This window comes from Hemibagrus wyckioides, linkage group LG08, assembly GCF_019097595.1.
Source record: "Hemibagrus wyckioides isolate EC202008001 linkage group LG08, SWU_Hwy_1.0, whole genome shotgun sequence".
In the NCBI taxonomy this organism is placed as follows: Eukaryota; Metazoa; Chordata; class Actinopteri; order Siluriformes; family Bagridae; genus Hemibagrus; species Hemibagrus wyckioides.
In genome coordinates, this window is record NC_080717.1 from 20,021,038 (window position 1) to 20,042,252 (window position 21,215).

The following is a 21,215-nucleotide window of genomic DNA, read 5'->3' on the forward strand; positions in this document are numbered from 1 at the left end:
CACACTACCAGTCAAATGTTTGGACACCTTTTAATTCAATGTTTTTTGTTTAGGGATTTATTTTCTACATTCTAGAATAATACTGGAGATTTCAAAACTATGAAATAACACGTTTGGACTTAAGTAATCCATATGTAATGACAACAAAAAACAGTCAGTTGTTATTTTAAGACACGAAGGTCAGGTGTTCTGGAATAGTTCTTGCAAGAACAGTATTGTCAAGTGCATTTGCAAAACCCATCAAGCACCATGATGAAACTGGCTCACATGAAGACCATCCCAGTAAAGCAAGACCAAAATTTACCTCTGCTGCAGAGGAGAAGTTCATTTAGAGTTACCAGCCTCAGAAATCACCAATTAACAGCACCTCAGATTAGAACCGTTATGAAGGCTTTACAGAGCATCAGTAGCAGACATGCCTCAATATCAACTGTTCAAAGGACACTATTGTGTATTTCGGCCACCTTCAGCATTGTTTTACAATGTAGAAAGAAATAAACATCAGGAAAGACCATGGAATTAGAAGATGTGTCCAAACTTTTGACTGGTAGTATATATATAGTATCTCACAAAAGTGAGTACACCCCTCACATTTCTGTAAATATTTTATTATATCTTTTCATATGACAGTACTGGAGAAATGACACTCTGCTACAATGTAAAGTAGTGAGTGAACAGCCTGTATAACAGTGTAAATTTGCTGTCCCCTCAAAATAACTCAACACACAGCCATTAATGTCTAAACTGTTACAAAAAGTGAGTACACCCCTAAGTGGAAATGTCCAAATTGGGCCTAATAAGCCATTTACCCTCCCCGGTGTCATGTGACTTGTTAGTGTTACAAGGTCTCAGGTGTGAATGGGGAGCAGGTGTGCTAAATTTGGTGTTATCGCTCTCGCACCCTCTTATACTGGTCACTGGAAGTTCAACATGGCACCTCATGGCAAAGAACTCTCTGAGGATCTGAAAAAAAGAATTGTTGCTCTACATAAAGATGGCCTAGGCCAGGAGTGTCCAATCTTATCCGCAAAGGGCCGGTGTGGCTGCAGTTTTTCATTCCAACCGAGCAGAAGCCACACCTGAGTCTACTGAAAGCCAAGATCAGTTGATTAGCCAGTTGGAATCAGGTGTAGCTTGTGCTTGGTTGGAATGAAAACCTGCACCCACACCGGCCCTTTCTAGATAAGATTGGACACCCCTGGCCTAGGCTATAAGAAGATTGCCAAGACCCTAAAACTGAGCTGCAGCACAGTGGGCAAGACCATACAGCGGTTTTACAGGACAGGTTCCACTCAGAACAGGCCTCGCCATGGTCGACCAAAGAAGTTGAGTGCATGTGCTCAGCGTCATATCCAGAGGTCGTCTTTGGGAAATAGACGTATGAGTGCTGCCAGCATTGCTGCAGAGTTTGAAGGGGTGGAGGTTCAGCCTGTCAGTACTCAGACCATACACCACACACTGCATCAAATTGGTCTGCATGACCGTCGTTCCAGAAGGAAGCCTCTAGTAAAGATGATGCACAAGAAAGGCTGCATACAGTTTGCTGAAGATAAGCAGACTAAGGACATGGCCAGAACCATTGAGGGAACCATGAATGCCAACATGTACTGTGACATACTGAAGCAGAGCATGATCCCCTCCCTTCGGAGACTGGGCCGCAGGGCAGTATTCCAACATGATAACCCAAACACACCTCCAAGACAACCACTGCCTTGCTAAAGAAGCTGAGGGTAAAGGTGATGGACTGGCCAAGCATGTCTCCAGACCTAAACCTTAAGGTGGGGGAGTGCAAGGTCTCTAACATCCACCAGCTCTGTGATGTCATCATGGAGGAGTGAAAGAGGACTCCAGTAGCAACCTGTGAAGCTCTGCTGAACTCCATGCCCAAGAGGGTTAAGGCAGTGCTGGAAAATAATGGTGGCCACACAAAATATTGACACTCTGGGCCCAATTTGGACATTTCCACTTAAGGGTGTACTCACTTTTGTTGCCAATGGTTTAGACATTAATGGCTGTGTGTTGAGTTATTTTGAGGGGACAGCAAATTTACACTGTTATACAGGCTGTTCACTCACTACTTTACATTGTAGCAAAGTGTCATTTCTTCAGTGTTGTCACATGAAAAGATATCTGACTTTTGTGAGATACTGTGTGTATGTGTGTGTGTGTGTGTGTGTGTGTGTGTGTGTGTGTGTGTGTGTATGTATATTTATTTATTTATTTATTTATTCAATCAATCAATCTCGTGAGCAGAAGCTGGTTAAGGATGATGGCAAAGAAAGAGTAACCGTAGAAGGGGAAGTTGCCTGGAAGGATTACTTGGACCAATCAGATGCAACGTTCTCATCCGGGCATTTACTCTCCACTCTCCTATAATTATTATTATTTTTTATTATATCTGGAATAATTATTACATGAGAACTTATTCCATCGTTATTGCTGCCTACAACACAACACACGCGCACACACACATAACTCCTCTATCTACATCTGTATCTATATATGACTGGAAATAATCGGCAAAATGCAAAACCACAATAACAGACACTTATTAAGTTTGAGTATTTTCGATTGCTTGGTTTTGTTGTAGTTTTTTCTTTTGCTAATATTTCTCTTTGTTATGTTTTATTTTTTCCCCCCAAAGACCTTCTTGTTGATATCGTGTTAGAAACTTAAGGATGATGTTTGTCACTATTCCATCCGTACCGGAAACACGATTTGTACTGCGCATGTGCGGGAATGCGTCTTCTTCTAGTCTTGAAGTATGACCAAAGGAATTAGAGCAGTTTTATTTCTACGGCAGGTATTTCTAATACTGTTGTTATAATACTACCAATAATATAATATTATAATGTTATATTTGACGGCAAAACAAAACCTGAGTTTCCGCACATGCGCAGTACAAATCGTGTTTTCGGTACGGTTTGAGTAGACAGTGACACTGTTGTCAATTTTTTTATTGCTTGGAAACAAAACACATGAAATTGTGTAGAACAACTGATCAAGCAAACATACAGCAACTAAGGTAAAGGAATAAAACAAAAGAAAAGAAAACATAGTAATAAGAAAATAGCAACCAAACAAGGATACAAGGGGGGATGTCAGATACAGTTCAAAACATTACAAGTCATCGAAAACAGGGAAAAGATCACAAACATATAAAGTATTTTAAGGCTTTTTTTTTTTTTATCTGTGACAACTAATGAAAGGTATCACTTAAATTATTTTTAAATACAGCAAAAAGAGGTCTGGAGTTAGAGTATTTAGATTTGTGAATGTAAAATTTTGCCAATAAAAGAATTAGGTACATTATGAAGAATTGTTGTTTTTCAGCCGGACAGTAATCAGTAAATCCCAACACAACATCCTTCCAAAAAAAAGCTCTTTGGAATCGGAATTGGAATTGAATTTTATCGAATCGAATTTTAGACCTAAAATTCGCCAAAACGTTGTTGTAAAAGAACAATTCCAAAATAAATGAACAACAGTTTTGTCAGAGGCATCACAGAAAGAGCAACTGGAGGACATATCACTTTGAAACATTTTTTTTAAGTAACGGCTTGCTGGATAATATTTATGAATTATTTTGTAGGAAATTCTTCACTTTATTGGATAAAAAAAGGTATATGGAAGCATGGATACTTTTGTCCAGCAGATCAAAAGTTTGGGATCACTTGTATATTTCAGCTTGATTTCAGCTACGGAGGAAGACGCCATCAGCCAATACATCTTGTGAGAGATGCTCCAGGAAGCATGGGGTGAAATCTCATCAGATTATCTTGAAAAATTGACAGCTAGAATGCCCAGGCTGTAATTGTCAAAGTTTGTAGAAAACATTCATCATTTCTATCAAAATTATTATTTCGAACTCTGTCAGCATTTCCTGTTCTTTTGCGATATTTTCTATTCAGACTAATTCCGTGTGTGTTTCCTTGGAAAACAGTAAAAAAAAATTTGAGTGATCCCAAACGTTTGAGCGGTAGTGTAAATCCTACTGGGTTACTCCAGTAAGCAGAAGGGTAAGGAGACCAATATCCTTCTGGAATAATGAGCAAATGGTTATATTATTGTTTTTTGTTCAGGAGAACTGAAGCACAGCTTACCAATGAAGTTATCAGTCAGGCTAAGGGAGGCTGATAGTAATGAATGAGTACCTTTCAGTAAGGTGCTATTCCACCTGATGGAATAGCACTCATGACTATTGAAAATTCTTTTGCGAGACAGGAAACTAAAAAATGATCAAGAAATCCTTTGTAGGAAAATAAAAAGGCTTGAGAATTTATGAATGAATGAATTAATTAACTGACCAGTAGAATGTTCTTTGTCAAACCAATGACAAAAATATGGACTTATGCTTGTAAAGAACATTACAATAATTCCAAATAAAATATTTTTTTGTAAATATCAGGGACCAAGCCAAAAGAACCTGCCTGTGAAAAGCTGAGAGAGTAGCTGGTCATTTTTATATCCATTTTATACTTGCAGATCCAAAGGAAATCGAGACGACCAGATTGGGGAAAGATGTACGGTAGTAGGGCTGCTTTCTAATATTTACGGTTTTTGTGGGGCTTGTCGGTGACGTCACGCAGGAGCGGCGGAAGTGAGGTGGCCTTTTGTAGAGCAAGCGAAAAATAAACACGTAATCGTCTGATTGCTACTGCGAGCCTTATATGTGTCGGTTGAACGAGACGCGATCGTGTTGGATGGGGATTTAGACGCGGCTGTAGTGTATGTGTCGGCTCCGGCCCTGAGCTCCGCTACTTTGGCGCACGGTGCGGCGGTTTCTGCGCACTCTGAAGCACAAGCGCGCGGTAAGAGAGGAGTTTAGGTCAATCCGCACTGCAGGAGCTCGCGGGCTGTGCTACGATTAGCCTGGTTAGCTGTGTGGCTAGTTCACCCTGTGCTAGAAGTAAATTACGATCATCATGTCTGTGAGACATATTTTTTTGTCTCCAGGTCAAATTTACATTTATTATAATGTCATTATTTAAAAAAAACAACAGCTAATTATTGTTGCTTCCAAATATCTCGTGCACTAGTTTAAGCCTTTAGTTTCCAGCTGCTAGCTAGCGTGTAGTTAATGTGAAAGCAGCTGGATCTCTAAGCCGAACTGAAGCTAGCTGACACATCTTAAAAACCTTCCTTTATATTTCATACTGTGTCAGCAGTTGTGTATTAGATACTGAGCAAGAAGCTTTTAATTCTGCCAGCTACAAAGTGGGTGTGGATTTACTAATGGCGAGAGAGACTGAATTTTTAGATATCACACGGGGTTAGTCAGTCTTTTCCAGATGTCCTGAAGATATTCTTATAGTTATATATTTTATATTGCATGCTTGTATTTTATATTGCATGCTTGTATTTTATATTGCATGCTTATGATCAGAAGGTTGTGAGCTCGAATCCCAGGTCCGCCAAGCTGCCACTGCTGGGCCCTTGAGCAAGACCCTTAACCCTCAATAGCTTAGTTGTATAAAAATAAGATAAAATGTAAGACACCCCTGGATAAGGGTGTCTGCCAAATGCTAGAACAAATGTAAACTCTAACATTTCTTTATTGTTTAATTAAGAAAATACAATGCATCCTTGTCATTTTTATGAGTGCTATCTAACATAACTCTAACAGCAACAACAACAAAAAATAAACATTTGGGGAATCCTCTCTAAGATTTGGTTTTAATTATTAGGAACATTAGAAGATGTAAGATATCAATGCAGGTCATCGAAAAATAAAAAACTGGTTCTGAATATAGGATAATAATATTAAAAATGTTTTAAGAACACACTGAGCTGTAAGATGTTTCCTCTTCAGTTAGTGTGTTAGATGGGTTTATAAGTGAAATGAACCTGTACAGTTATGATGACATATAAGCTTTTTTAGAAATATAAACGCATTTCTGTTGAGTCGTAATTAGCTTTATTGGTACTGGCGCCGTTTATCCAACATACACTGATGTGTTGACGTGACCAAACTGTCAGTTCTACCTGTTTTGTCTTGCTTTCATAACAGTTTAGGAAACATTTAATTGTATGTAGATTTCACTTTTTAGATAAAGCCTGTGTAGTTTTTCTGAGGTCTGTGTTTTGTTTGTTTCATTTCCCCATTCTTATAGTGCAAACATGGTACGAGCAGCTTTGGTAACGGCCACTAGTCTGGCCCTCACCGGAGCCGTGGTGGCTCATGCCTATTTCCTCAAACACCAGTTCTATCCGACAGTGGTATACCTCACCAAAAGTAGTCCGAGCATGGCGGTAAGTGCATCTAAATCATTCATCTACCTCTGCTTTATCACACAGTTCATTATGAGAGTGCTAGTTAGTCCATCATAATTATATACTTACTCTGTTTTTCACAGCCTTTCATAACAAGCACTTATTTCCAATGCATGGAGACTTCTATTTCATTAAATTAGAGTTAAGCTGGCCTGTTTTTTGCTCTCACAGACTAAACACCCATATCATATAAGAACTCTTTGGTGCTGAGTTGAGATCAAGCCATCTTCGAGTGTGAGGTGTGACACACTCGGTGGCGGCTGATTTAGTGCCATTGCGACCACAGACAGCTGACAGACTTCTGGCAGTGTCTTTATTTATTTATTTAGTGTGACCACTGCTGTAACATTCGTCTAAGTCTCACAGGATTTTACAGTACAGATATAGTAATAGCTGTGAAGAATCTTAATGAATAACATGCTAATGGACAGAAATGATCCTGTTCCTGACTCCATTTTCTACACAAGCCCTGATCGTGCTGATGGCTGCCATAAGCAGAACGTTTTTTTATATTATTATTATTATTATTATTATTATTAATAGCACGTTGTATTATATAACCTCCATTGCATTGCATTGCATAATCTGATACGGAGAACATATTTCAGGGCACACTCTGTTAAAGAATTCAGCCAAGAGTTTAATGGGATCATCTCAGAAAGTGTGACAAGTAATAATTTGTAATAAGACTGGCTATAATTACACGGTCTAAAACCAGTCTTAAAGATTAGAGATCTTCTGTATTCATACAGAAGAGTGATCCTGTTTGTCTTTCTGTGACTACTTTTAAATATGAATATAAATGAATATAGCTTAATTCGTGTCTGGTTCATGTGAGGGAGCTGATATTAAGAGTCTGGTCTCTTTTATACAGGTTTTATATATCCAAGCTTTCGTGTTGGTTTTTCTGCTGGGAAAGTTCATGCGCAAGGTCTTCTTTGGCCAGCTGAGAGCTGCCGAGATGGAGGTATGCATGTTTGCATCTATGTAAAGTGGGTTCTGGTGTAGCCTGGGTTTTTACTGCACAGGTGTGACATCAGCCTTGCATTTCTCATTCTGTCCCTCCATCCCTCCATCCACCAGCACCTGATCGAGCGTTCCTGGTATGCTGTGACTGAGACCTGCTTAGCCTTTACAGTCTTCAGGGACGACTTCTCCCCCCGTTTCGTGGCCCTTTTCACTTTGCTGCTCTTCCTCAAGTGCTTTCATTGGCTGGCTGAAGACAGAGTGGACTTTGTACGTAAACAGGAGTTAGACATATTGTTCATCATGGATTTTTTTAAAATTTAATAATAAACCTAAAAATCTGGAATGGTGTATATGTTTTGTTTAGCTCATGTATAGTTTCTGAGTTGTAGATTGTTGCTTTGATACTCTTAAGTGTTAATGTTTGATCCTTTTTATGTAAGACCCTGAAAGGAATTATTGATGAATATATGAGATTATTATTATTATTATTATTAAGTATATTATTTATTTCTTTATTTCTTTATTTTTATAGATGGAAAGAAGTCCAAATATCTCATGGGTCTTCCACTTCAGAGTTCTCTGTGAGTTAAAAATTGTATTTATTTTGTTTGAAATTGTTTACATGATCACTAACACACTGTATGGTGATGGCATTTTTCCTACAAGATTTTAGGAGTCACACAACAACTCTTAACATATCTTGCATCAGTAGTCATGCAAACTGAAACTGTTACGATCTGGTTTCAGATTGCAAACATATTTACATTTCTGCTTTCAGCATTATGCAAAATGAGGCTGCACCTGCTCTCAGAAATGAAGGCAATGGTTTTTGACCTTATTCGGAAAGCGTGTCTTGAAATTGCATCATGTTTTTTCAGCTGTTGACTTTTTTTGTTTTGTTTTTTAATCCTACCGCACAGCTCTAATGGTGTTGCTAGGAGTACTAGACTTCTTGTTTGTCAACCACGCCTGCCACAGCATCATCACCAGAGGAGCTTCAGTACAGCTGGTTTTCGGATTTGAGGTGAGCTTTGTTTGCGATTTGAGATTCTCACAAGCTTATACAGTTCCATCTGAAGGAAACTTATTTTACAATGACACCTTTCTGAAACAATCATTTAACTAATTCAGAGAATTAGAGGTATGGTTTTACTCTTACATTACCAGCTGCATCTCCTGGTTGAGGGTTTCCCAGACTTTTTGGACAAACAACCGGAAATAGTTCATAGGCAATAGGCATAGTTTATGTCGGTAATGGGTGTACACCAGTGAGGCATGACATTATGAGTAGTGAGAGGTGAAGTGAATAACACTGATTATCTCCTCATCATGGCACATGTTAGTGGGTGGGATATATTAGGCAGCAAATGAACATTTTGTCCTCAAAGTTGATGTGTTAAAAGCAGGAAAAATGGGCAAGAGTAAGGATTTGAGCGAGTTTGACAAGGGACAAATTGTGATGGCTGGACGACTGAATCAGAGCATCTCCAAAACTGCAGCTCTGAACAGGGACAGGGTCATGGGTGGCCAAGGCACATTGATGCACATGGGGAGCAAAGACCGGCTTGTGTGATCCGATCCAACAGACGAGCTACTGTTGCTGAAATTGCTGAAGTTAATGCTGGTTCTGATAGAAAGGTGTCAGAATACACAGTGCATGACAGGTCAGGGCTGTTTTGGCAGCTAAAGGGGGACCAACACTATATTAGGCAGGTGGTCATAATGTTATGCTTGGTCGGTGTATTTGCGATGTAAATAATTAAAAAAAAAAGATTATTTGTCGCACTGATTTAATAGTCATGTGGGAAATGTTGTGGCTACATATTTGGTGCATGTAGATGGCATGGCCGAGCCAGAACGTTCCAGTTTAACAGGTTTTTAAGTCCAGCTGAATCATAATTAGCTATTTCATGCACAGTGATATGTATAATGTCAAGCTCTGTGTCTCTTAAAACTTGTTTTGTGCTGAAATAGATCTCGAATCTAGAAGACTTTGGGAGAAAAGGCAAAGGTTTTAAGGCAAAAGTGTTTCAGAAGAAAAGGTTTTCAAATAGTAAACACTACTATAATAGGAAAATCAGTGTCAGTAACGGCTTAGAGTACAACATAAACAAGCAATTGAAGATGGACAGGGTAATTACTCTACTACGCTAATACAGGACAGTAAAAAAGACTTTTCACTTGTTCATTTGAACATCGCTCGTCTCAATGTGACTTCCCTGTAACATTTTTCAAATAACATCAAAATCATTTGTCATTAGTGAGATAAAAGTGATTGTGGGTTGTGACCCCAATTTTAAATCAAGCAACCCAACTCGGGGTCACGACTCCCAGTTTTGGGAAGCCCTGTCCTTGTATTTTATTGCACAGTTCAATCCAGAAACATGTGACTCCTTCTCTCTGCCTTGTTTTCTTTATTTCTTTCTCTTTCTCACTCTGATCCCTTTCAGTATGCAATTCTGATGACCATGGTTCTCACCACCTTCATTAAATACACCCTGCACACCATTGACCTCCAGAGTGAGAACCCGTGGGAAAATAAAGCCGTCTACATGCTTTACACAGAGCTCTTTACAGGTGGGATGTTTTTCTTTGAACAGTATAGCATGCAAAAGCATAGATAAACATGTCCTCTCACACCTTCACACATGGTGTCATTTCTAACCTGCAGGCTTTATTAAGGTGCTGCTGTACATGGCGTTCATGACCATAATGATCAAAGTGCACACCTTCCCTCTGTTTGCCATTCGACCCATGTATCTCGCAATGAGGTGAGCTAATATGGAGTCTCATTCTTTCTGAATTTGCAGTTGTGTCCTTTGTTATTTGGATAGGGAGTACTGGGAAAAAGTCATGGGCACATGCAAAGAAATGCTATAAAGTAAAAAGCAAAAATAAGGGAATTTAACATTTGTACAAAAAACACTTACTATCAGTAATAATCTAAAATCAATATTAAGTATAATCAGAAAACTTTGTTAATCCCTGAGGGAAATTTTTACATTTCCCAGCGTATTAGGAAGTGGTAGCTGGGTAGTTGAGGGGCTTGAACCCTGATCCTCTGATTAGTGATCCAGCACCTTAACCGCTGGTATAAATTAGCTGGTAAGTTTTTCTAGCATCTTGGAGAATCTGCCACATTTCTTATGAAGACTCATATTTGTTTTTGTATGTAAATCTGGACAGATTAGTTATGATTTCTGTCTGAAACGTGGTCAGTAAACCCATGTAACATTTCATTTTTTCTTGGAAAAATAATGTTAGGAAGTCATAAAATAAACATTTAAGCCAAGGACTTTTGCACATTGTTGTATGTTCTCTTTTTACATGTGGCCTTAGACTAGAAAAGTCATTTCCCTTTTCTTCCTTTTCTGAAAAAAGGAAGTTTTTATTTTCTACCATGGCATTTGGCAGAAAATAAAAACATTTCCTACTGCAAACGGCAATATTTGCATTTAAACCACAAATAAGGAACTCCAGGAAACTAAGATGTATTTATTTCATGAAAAAATGTTTCTTTTCCATATCAGACAATTCAAGAAAGCTGTAACAGATGCCATAATGTCTCGACGAGCCATTCGCAACATGAACACACTGTAAGCGAATTTCTAGAACATTTGAAGCGTATCTGGGCTGCATACACTTTGGTATTGAAACACTCCTTGGTCTTTGTAGTTACCCAGATGCAACTCCTGAGGACTTGCAAGCGTCTGACAATGTGTGTATCATCTGTCGAGAAGAGATGGTAACTGGAGCCAAGAAGCTGCCCTGCAACCACATCTTTCACTCAAGGTTGCTGTTTTTTTTTAATTGTGTTTGCTCATATACATATATGGCAGAAGGTTATGTTCAGTGAAACACATGGTTCCATAGCTTGTCTAATCTGTATATATTTTTTTGTCACAGTTGCCTTCGGTCATGGTTCCAGAGGCAACAGACATGTCCGACGTGCCGTATGGATGTTCTGCGCGCTTCACAGCCAAATACCACTCCCGCCCCTGCTGCCCCAGCACCCCCTGCTGCTCCAGCAGCTCCAGCTAATGCTCCTGCTCCCCCGGCTGCTAATGGTAAGTTCGGTCCTCTGATTTATACAGTCATTATTATTATTATTATTATTATTAACCAATGTTTAATGCATTCTCTTTTAACATTTGTGTGTAATCTTTTCAGTTGCTCCAGGTGTGATGCCCCAATTCCCCCCAGGCCTTTTCCCTTTTTGGGCTCCCTTCCCTGGTGCAGTTCCTCCTGCTGCTGCTCCTCCTGCTGCTCAGGCAGCCTCCACCACACCACAGACCAGTGCAGATGCAATCCAAACATCAGGGGCAGGTGAGAGCATTATCTTCTGTTTACTACACTTTAGAAGATGAGATAACAGACTGGCCTATTTTAAAACCTGTTCATTTCAAGTAACTAGTTATTTAGGTCCATAACCACAGCAATTAAGTAACTCATCACTTATTAGTAGCTGATGAGTTCCTCCATCATTAGGAACTTTAGCTGTGTGTCATGGATCCGTGGTGTTTCCAGGACACCACTCTGAGAAATGATCACCTAGGTTTAGACTAGTTTGTGTTACACACAAATTATAAGGCTAATTAATGCATCATTTTAATTTTAATTGCTGGCTGGTTTTGGTGCATTTGATAAAACAAGGTAAAGTGAAAGTTGCATCATTGTTAACCATTTTTTTTATGAATGCCATTTTTACACACTGAATGTGCAGAATCAGGAGCAAGCAGCTCGAGCCAGACTGGTACAGATGGTGCTGCTGCTGCAGCAGCTCCCGTGGCTGGAGTGCCCGGATTCCCCTTTTCTATGCCACCTCCATTTCCGTCAGCACCATGGCTGCCCATGCCTCCTCCTCCACCTTTCAGTGAGTATGAACTAGCTTTACGTGCAATCTCATGACAATCAAAACCTACCAAGCTGGTTTATACTCAAAGCATGCTATTTATGGGTTTATGATTGTTAGCACTTACTGTGAAGGCATTATGTCTGGTGAAAGCACAGTGGCTTTGTTGGCTCATCTCTATTTTGATCCTGAACTCAGTTTACGGTCTAGGTGGAGTTTTGCATGTTTCCTCTGTGTCTGTTTAGGTTTCCTCTGACCTGCCAAAAGCATGGCAGTAGATGGATTAGCTACAGGAAATTGCCTTTAGGCGTAAATCTAAATGTTCCTGTGATAAGCTTTTAAACCACTGTGACCATGACCAGGATACAGGGTTACTGAAGATGAATGAATAAATACTGTCTGGTGGTAATATGTCAAACGACTGAACTGAAGAAATAAACTTAAAAATCTGTTCTTTTATGTAATGTAATGTAAATAATCAAGATTGAAACAATATCTCTTAGGCTTTACTTGGAACTACTGTTACTAAGATACACTTATATTGCCAAAAGTTTTGGGACACTTGCCTTTACCTGCATATGAATGTAATATGGAGTTGGTCCATCCTTTGCAGCTATAACAGCTTCAGATCTTCTGGGAAGGCTTTCCACAAGGTTTAGGAGTATGTTATTGGAATTTTTGACCATTCCTCTAGAAGCGCATTTGTGAGGTCAGGCACTGATGATGGTTGAGAAGGCCTGGCTCACAATCTCCGCTTTAAGATATTCTATTGGGTAGAGGTCAGTCAAGTTCCTCCACACCAAACTTGCTCATCCATGTCTTTATGGACTGGTGTGCAGTCATGTTGGTACAGGAAGGGGTCATCCCCAAACTGTTCTTACAAAGTTGGTAGCATGAAATTGTCCAAAATGTCTTGGTATGCTGAAGCATTAAGAGCTCCTTTCACTGGAACTAAGGGGTCAAGCCCAACCCCTGAAAAGCAATGATTTGGAGGGGTGTCCCAAAACTTTTGGCAATATAGCGTATCTTAATAGATTTAACATATAAACTTCAACTTAATGCCAGCCCTTAATCTGAGCTCCTTTGTCCCTTTATTTGTCCGTTAGTGTCAACAATGCCTCCTCCCCCACCATCTCTGTCCACAATGTCAGAGGAAGAACTGAGGGAGTTGGAGCAGGAAGGCCGCCGTGGTCTGGAGGCCAGACTGCAGTGCCTTCAGAACATCCACACACTGCTGGATGCTGCCATGCTTAATATCCACCACTACCTCACTACTGTCGCTACACTCAGGTACATCATTTCCTTTCGATGGAATTCAAAAAGATGATACACAACTACAACAGAAGGTACTCATGAATTGCATCCTTCTTTCCTTTCCTCTGCTCTTCACCAGTCCTCCACGAGCAGAGAGCAGCACTGGTGAAGCAAGTGGATCAGGCAAAACTGAAGCTTCCAGCCAAGAGAATGGAACACAAATCAGTGAGGACGAATTAGTCAACTCTTGTGCTTGCACATCAGCAACTAAATCCTTAAATATTGATGCATATATTAAATATCTTTTTTTTTTTTTTATCCCTATAGCTGGTCCTGTCAATGGAGCTACAGGCTTTTCCCAACCGGACTCTACCACAGGAGTTGAAAAGAAGGAGAAGGAGGAAGATGAGGCAGAGGTGGACGGAGAGCCGAGCGCTGCTGAACTGAGACGTCGCCGCCTACGCAAGCTGGACACCACGCCGCCTCTGGATCACTGATTATCCATCTAGTAGTCCAGGCATTGCATTTCTGACAAAGGACTTTATACAGTAGAAATTCACCTCATGTACCCTGCTTTGGCACTTTGGGTGCTTGAGATGTCGGGTTGTGGGCTCTTATGTTGCTCAGATATTCAGTGCAGCATGTAAAGACACTTCCTTCCAAAGGATGACTAAGTTATATAGGAGATTCACAGTGGATTCCACATTAATATATGCGGAATTAATAATACATCCAAGGCAAAGTCTTTTTAACGTCCATAGTTTGTGGTTCTTTTTGGGTTTTTTTTCTTCCTTATTTTCAGTATAGTCTTTGACATTTTTCTGCAAGCCCACAAAATGAACATTGAAATAGTAAGAATTTTTTGTTCAAGACAGATTTTTTTTTTTTTTGTATTGTTTGATTATTTCTAGCTCTTTTCTTCAGATCTGATCTTTGCTTTGATGGGGAGAATTTACCATCAAGTTTGGCATAAATTAACAAACTGTACATACTGTATAAAGTATTTTAATAGGAAGATCTGTAAATAATGCAGAATAAATCAATCATTAAACTCAGTTTGTTTTTTTTAATTCCACAAGACCAGATAATGTAAAAATACTTAGTAATAACATATGCTAATTTTTAGGAATCTTATGTTACAATGCAATTAAATTAAAGCATTAAAATACAGCCAAAAAAAAGTGAAATTGTTCGTATTAAAAGCATTTAAAATGAAAATCCCTCATTCTGAAAAACCACTTGCACATTAAGCACTGCAGTCAACATTGCTAATATGACTTATGATATCCTTTCTTTTTTTTTTAAAAAAAAGTCCTTTAGTGGTCCTTATTTATGTAAACAGAATAGATACTCCTTAAAATGCTGCTATAGTTATTAAGTTATTAAGAAATGGAATGTGCTAGCATGTTCACTAGGTTTCAGTGCAAAGATGACCTATTAGACTTCATAGGCAGAGGTACTGATGCATTATTGCCTGAGAATATTCAATGTCACATCCTAAAAAACCATGCTCTGGAGTGCTCAGGTTTGGGGTGTGGAGTAGAGAGTGTGATGCTGGTTTGTCTGATCTGCCCTGTTGAACAACAGCGGAGTCGTCTCGCTGGAGCCAAACCAGCTGTTGGGAATACAAAACGTGTTTTAGTATTTATCCCTTTACTTTGTTTACTCTTACTATACATCTACCTTGAAGGCATTATGGAGGCTGCACAAACATTCACTCATTACTGGTAAAAGGAGGAGTGTGACGGCATTGCTTAATCATCAGTGGTACTATACCTGCTATTAGGGCGTATGCTGTGTGACCAAGAAGCACTTGCGTCGCCATCTATCCCTCGTGGATCGTCAAAGAAATATGAGCGTGAGGCCCTTGTAGTGATAACAGGACTACACTTCTGGAAAGCATTCAAATTTACATCTGATTTTTTAAAAAAAAAAAGCATTAACGTAACAAAACAATTATAGACCTGCCAACCCCAACTGGGAATAATGTGTACATGCACTGAATGGGCAGGGATTAAAAATGCTAGACAGTACACACTAGAATATCTGTATTCTGCCCCATCTTTCAACCGGAAAAACTGAGTTGAAATGAAAACTGACATTAGAAATGGGGAGGGAAGGATGGAGTGCTTCTAGTAGGTGCCAGGTAATAGCAGAGAGTTCAAGACACCCATACAATTTCCAATTATCTAATGAGAGTCAGATGATGATTGATTCTTCTGCCATTAATTTGAGTGATTAAAACTTACCTTTTTTTTTACTCCAGTGTTAAAATGCAGAGATCCTATGCAAAATTCATTAAGGCAGCAAGGCCTGCTATTACTAGGTCTGTTAACAGAAGAAGAGCTAACCATTTCTTTAGGAGGACGAGGCACTCTGAAGATGAGAATGAGCAGGCTTGTGGGCAGGAGCTCCCATATGAATAGAATAGCTCCGAAAATAATGTAGCCCATGTCTCCTAGATCATTACGAAGATCAGCCTTAGGGGGGAACAAAAAAAAAGAGAAGTAAACATGACTCTCCACAATATATGAGTACATTTCCATCATGATTTTACTTCATAAACACTTCAAGCCTCTATACCTGATCTGAGATGTTGTACCAGTCATAGTCGAAGGACTCCATATGGTATTTCTGTGACAAGATGAGTACAGTAAGGTTATAGCATGCTCTGCTGAAGAAAAGAAGGATCACACCTGCTCCCAGCACAGCTGTTCTCCAAAGGCCTGTACCCTGCAATACAAAAAAAGTACAATGAACTGTAGATGGACACAAAATACACTATATTGCCAAAAGTATTCGCTCACCCATCCAAATAATCAGAATCAGGTGTTCCAATCACTTCCATGGCCACAGGTGTATAAAATCAAGCACCTAGGCATGCAGACTGTTTTTACAAACATTTGTGAAAGAATGGGTCGCTCTCAGGAGCTCAGTGAATTCCAGCGTGGAACTGTGATAGGATGCCACCTGTGCAACAAATCCAGTCGTGAAATTTCCTCGCTCCTAAATATTCCACAGTCAACTGTCAGCTGTATTATAAGAACGTGGAAGTGTTTGGGAACGACAGCAACTCAGCCATCGAAGTGGTAGGCCATGTAAACTGACGGAGCGGGGTCAGCGGATGCCGAGGCGCATAGTGTGAAGAGGTCGCCAACTTTCTGTAGAGTCAATCGCTACAGACCTCCAAACTTCATGTGGCCTTCAGATTAGCTCAAGAACAGTGCGCAGAGAGCTTCATGGAATGGGTTTCCATGGCCGAGCAGCTGCATCCAAGCCATACATCACCAAGTGCAATGCAAAGCGTCGGATGCAGTGGTGTAAAGCACGCCGCCACTGGACTCTAGAGCAGTGGAGACGCGTTCTCTGGAGTGACGAATCGCGCTTCTCCATCTGGCAATCTGATGGACGAGTCTGGGTTTGGCGGTCGCCAGGAGAACGGTACTTGTCTGACTGCATTGTGCCAAGTGTAAAGTTTGGTGGAGGGGGGATTATGGTGTGGGGTTGTTTTTCAGGAGCTGGGATTGGCCCCTTAGTTCCAGTGAAAGGAACTCTGAATGCTTCAGCATACCAAGACATTTTGGACAATTCCATGCTCCCAACTTTGTGGGAACAGTTTGGAGCTGGCCCCCTCCTCTTCCAACATGACTGTGCACCAGTGCACAAAGCAAGGTCCATAAAGACATGGATGACAGAGTCTGGTGTGGATGAACTTGACTGGCCTGCACAGAGTCCTGACCTCAACCCGATAGAACACCTTTGGGATGAATTAGAGCGGAGACTGAGAGCCAGGCCTTCTCGTCCAACATCAGTGTGTGACCTCACAAATGCGCTTCTGGAAGAATGGTCAAAAATTCCCATAAACACATTCCTAAACCTTGTGGACAGCCTTCCCAGAAGAGTTGAAGCTATTATAGCTGCAAAGGGTGGACCGACGTCATATTGAACCCTATGGATTAGGAATGGGATGTCACTTAAGTTCATATGCGAGTCAAGGCAGGTGAGCGAATACTTTTGGCAATATAGTGTATGTTGTCAGTAAATTCAAAACTGCTCCTAGGTCAACATTATTATTATTATAGCAACCCTTTCAAACATGCATACACAGTGATTATATTATTGTACCTTACTGTCTAAATAAGGGCTGGTAGTGGGAGAGAATCGGGTCAGGAGCAGCAGTGTAGCGGCCAGGCACACAGCCTCGATGATGAAAAGGAGGTCATTTACCAAGACGCGAACTAGAACCAGTGTCCACGTTTTGTTCCTGGCCGCACCTGTGTCCCCTCGCTCCCCAAGGCTGGCACACACCAGATTGACACACAAGAAGATCACACTCATGGCTGCATATGCACAGCGGGCCAAAAGCCTGAGAGAGAGAAAAAAAAACCTGTTAAAATAGGAGCCTTAAAAATTTAGTCATCAAGGGTCACACATTTACTAAGGCAGCTTTTTTTTTTTTAAAAAAAAGAACAAAATAATAAAGTTACTCACAGCCCTCTCCTGGGTTCGATACTAAGTAAGTCTCTAACTTTGAGCAAGACCTGTTAACATATGACAATACAAAAACTGAAACATCATTCAAAGCAGAAATAAGGGATACTTTAGAATGTTTGCATATGCCTTACCTGTGTAAAATAGAGATTGATGAGGCTCAGAGTAAAGAATTGGAGGCACACTGGGCAACAGTAGAGGAGCCAGTATATTGGAGTTGGCAGGTGGTTGGCAGCGACAGCATTACCAAAGTAAAAAGAAAACAGCGTAGTACGAAGGGCTGCCCAAAACAGGCAGAGGAATAGAAAAACACTCTGGTAGCTCCATCTCTTATGGCGATATAACAACAACAACCAGAGCTGGATGTATACGATCCAGAACAGAGCTCCATACAAGCAAGTGTAAAGTACAGTGACTCCAAGCTGTACGGATGGAGCCATGGCTGGCCTTATTGGGAAAGGTGGAGGAATGGAAGAGTTGGGTGGTGTAACCTCCATGGCATAAAGAGAAATCAACCAAATCTAAGGAGCGATATATAAACTAAATGAATATGAGAAATCCAAACAGAGAAGTGCACAAAAAAGCACTCAGTAAAAAAGAAATATTTGGTTCATAGCTCTGAGAAGCCTTTAAATGTCTGATCTTATTTGTTTTTATTATTATTATTTTAACTCAAGAGAGATGAATCATGTCCGTTAGATATCCAAGGAATGCTGAAGATAGGATCTATATCCTAAACAGTGGTTCACATTGCTGTCTGGAGCACAACAAGCTGTGTTGATACAAGACTTTCAAGACAGAGGCGATGGACCAAAGATCAGAGCCAAGCAAAGTTCAGGTCCAAACCTGTAAAAGTAAAGATAAAACACTTGAAATAATCAATAACGACTCTGACAGCACTGTGGAAGAGATGAAACGAAAGTGTAACGTTACTCTCGTGACATTAACAACACAACCTCGCACAATATCAGCATAACGCTTTACTAGAAAAAACAACTCACAACTAGCTGTTTACTACGAACACTGTTTATCATTTTCTTTGCGATCAAGCTTTAATCGATCTCTGGAAAAGTTAGCTCGATATATTAACTTCTGTTATCTACAACACTAACAACAACAACAACAACTGCAGTAAACACAGCTAGCTAGATTGCTACAACTATTAAGCTAACTTTGCTAAGATGAAAACAAGCTCTCCGCAAACTGATATGAAACAAAAAGCTTTACCGAGTCACGCAAACACCGGAAGAGAAAATGTCGGGTGAAAGTATTTGCTGTTGTTATCAAACAAAAGTTTAATATGAAACAATCTCACCGTGCCTTTAGCTACAGGTTGGTGAAAGTCAGCTGTCACACTGAAGTGCAGTCTACTTCCTCGGGGTTTTCACTTCAACCTGAAACCCACGGCACAGATTTCTGGGTGTTATTGTTGCGCCATCTAGCGGAACTGTGAGGTATACTTCTCCTTTTTTTTATAGAACAGAATAGAGTTAAAAACGACAACCACTTTAACTCTATGGCCAAAGGTTTGTAAAAAGCTGACCTTCCACAGCATTATGTGGACCTTCCTCAATCTGAACTGAGGAATTCAAAACATAAAATCATTTAGGATGTTTCTGTATGTTCTCTCTCTCTCTCTCTCTCTCTCTCTGTCTTTCCCTTTCTCTGTCTGTCTGTCTGTCTCTCTCTCTTTCTCTGTCTGCCTGTCTCTGTCTCTGTCTCTCTCTCTCTCTCTCTCTCTCTCTCTCTCTCTCTCTCTCTCATGTGAGTTACCTTGTGACTTCCTGTTGCACACAACATCCTGGACTTTCCACTGGTACCTAATTTGTAAGACTGTGAGGTTAGCTATTTCTCCTTCCTGTCTACAGAAACAGGTTCTGTTGCAAAATCTAGGTTTTACATTTTATGGAAACAGTAAATGTTTAGTTATGTATGTAGTTAAGTATATTTATTTTTCCATTGTTTGTACCACTTATCCAATCTATTCTCAGGTCACAGGGAGACCACATGTGCCTATCTCAGGCATCAAGGCAGGATACATCCTGGATGGAGTGCCAACCCATCACAGGGCACACACACAATCACACACTACAGGCAATTTAGAGACTCCAATCACAGCCTAGTAGCATGTCTTTGGACTGTGGGAGGAAACCCACCAAGCATGGGGAGAACATGCAAACTCCCCACACACACACACTCTGAGCGGGAGCAAGACTCAGACCCAAGACGCTGGCAGTGTGAGGCGAACCTGCTAACCACTAAGCCACTGTGAATGATGATGATGATTGTTATATTATTGCATTGCTCCTTTTTCAGATGACAGGTGTAAGAGTGGTTTAAATATTTGTGAATTAATTAGCCCACTTATATATACACTGATCATCCATAACATTATGACTACGAGCTACTGTTGCTCAAATTGCTGAAGAAGTTAATGCTGCTTCTGATAGAAAGGTATCAGAATTCACAGTGCGTTGAAATCGCAATTTGTTGCGTATGGGGCTGCAAAGCCACAGACCAGTCAAGGTGCCCATACTGACCCCTGTGCACCACTGAAAGTGGCAACAATGGGCATATGAGCATCAGAACTGGACCACGAAACAATGGAAGAAGGTGTCCTGGTCTGATGAATCATGTTTTCTTTTACATCACATGGATGGCTGGGTGCGTGTGTGTCGCTTACCTGGGGAACACATGGCACCAGGATGCACTATGGGAAGAAGGCAAGACAGCAGAGGCAGTGTCACGCTTTGGGTAATGTTCTGCTTGGAAACCTTGGGTCCTGCCATCCATGTGGATGTTACTTTAACACGTACCACCTACCTAAGCATTGTTTCAGACCATTTGCACCCTTTCATGGAAACGATATTCCCTGATGGCTGTGGCCTCTTTCAGCAGGATAATATGCCATGCCACAAAGCAAAAATGGTTCAGGAACGGTTTGATGAGCACAACAACGAGTTTGAGGTGTTGACTTGGCCTCCAAATTCCCCAGATCTCAATCCAATCGAGCATCTGTGGGATGTGCTAAACAAACAAGTCCGATCCATGGAGGCCCCACCTCGGAACTTACAGGACTTAAAGGATCTGCTTCTAACATCTTGGTGCCAGAATTCACAGCACACCTTTAAGGATCTAATGGAGTCCATGCGTCGACGGGTCAGGGCTGCAAAAGGGGGACCAACACAATATTAGGCAGGTGGTCATAATGTTATGGCTGATCGGTGTGCATGTCCAAGATAATCTTAATGTAATGCTGTAGGATTAAAAGCATCTTGCAGGATTTTCTTAGCCACTGGGTCAACAGTATTATTTTGTTACTGGATTATTCAGTTACAGTGTTAATATTCATACCCTTAATTAATTAACATATAGT

General features: G+C 40.4%; 2 protein-coding genes across 3 annotated transcripts; one reads left to right on the plus strand and one right to left on the minus strand.

Moving 5' to 3' along the window:
• The first annotated feature begins 4,601 nt into the window (after window positions 1-4,601).
• syvn1 (synovial apoptosis inhibitor 1, synoviolin) lies at window positions 4,602-14,403 on the plus strand. The gene is made up of 16 exons (XM_058397690.1): window positions 4,602-4,811; window positions 6,114-6,252; window positions 7,148-7,240; window positions 7,357-7,509; window positions 7,775-7,823; window positions 8,163-8,266; window positions 9,693-9,819; window positions 9,914-10,013; window positions 10,773-10,838; window positions 10,918-11,034; window positions 11,149-11,309; window positions 11,413-11,568; window positions 11,966-12,115; window positions 13,201-13,384; window positions 13,488-13,573; window positions 13,676-14,403. The coding sequence occupies exons 2-16, from the start codon at window positions 6,121-6,123 to the stop codon at window positions 13,843-13,845; spliced, it is 1,848 nt and encodes a 615-aa protein (XP_058253673.1). The 5' UTR covers window positions 4,602-4,811; window positions 6,114-6,120; the 3' UTR covers window positions 13,846-14,403.
• A 96-nt stretch (window positions 14,404-14,499) lies between these two features.
• gpr137 (G protein-coupled receptor 137) lies at window positions 14,500-19,270 on the minus strand. Of its 2 annotated transcripts, none has more exons than XM_058397692.1 (8): window positions 19,155-19,270; window positions 17,974-18,685; window positions 17,840-17,889; window positions 17,474-17,714; window positions 15,932-16,081; window positions 15,700-15,828; window positions 15,125-15,240; window positions 14,500-14,963 (listed from the first exon to the last, which is right to left on the minus strand). In XM_058397692.1, exons 2-8 carry the CDS (start codon window positions 18,334-18,336, stop codon window positions 14,870-14,872), a joined length of 1,143 nt encoding a protein of 380 aa, XP_058253675.1. In that variant the 5' UTR covers window positions 18,337-18,685; window positions 19,155-19,270; the 3' UTR covers window positions 14,500-14,869. The 2 variants fall into 2 exon arrangements, with proteins under 2 accessions (XP_058253675.1, XP_058253674.1); XM_058397691.1 differs by having other exon boundaries at window positions 19,067-19,219.
• Between the last annotated feature and the right edge of the window lie 1,945 nt (window positions 19,271-21,215).

Bases quoted from the DNA above. Each gene is read 5' to 3' on its own strand.
- syvn1 (XM_058397690.1), top strand. From the start codon at position 6,121: ATGGTACGAGCAGCTTTGGTAACGGCCACTAGTCTGGCCCTCACCGGA. The intron at 7,510-7,774 runs GTACGTAAACAG...TTATTTTTATAG, and splicing joins CTGAAGACAGAGTGGACTTT to ATGGAAAGAAGTCCAAATAT. The intron at 12,116-13,200 runs GTGAGTATGAAC...TTTGTCCGTTAG, and splicing joins GCCTCCTCCTCCACCTTTCA to TGTCAACAATGCCTCCTCCC.
- gpr137 (XM_058397692.1), bottom strand. From the start codon at position 18,336: ATGGAGGTTACACCACCCAACTCTTCCATTCCTCCACCTTTCCCAATA. The intron at 16,082-17,473 runs GTACAATAATAT...TTTGTATTGCAG, and splicing joins GCCCTTATTTAGACAGTAAG to GGTACAGGCCTTTGGAGAAC. The intron at 15,829-15,931 runs GTATAGAGGCTT...TTCCCCCCTAAG, and splicing joins GGTACAACATCTCAGATCAG to GCTGATCTTCGTAATGATCT.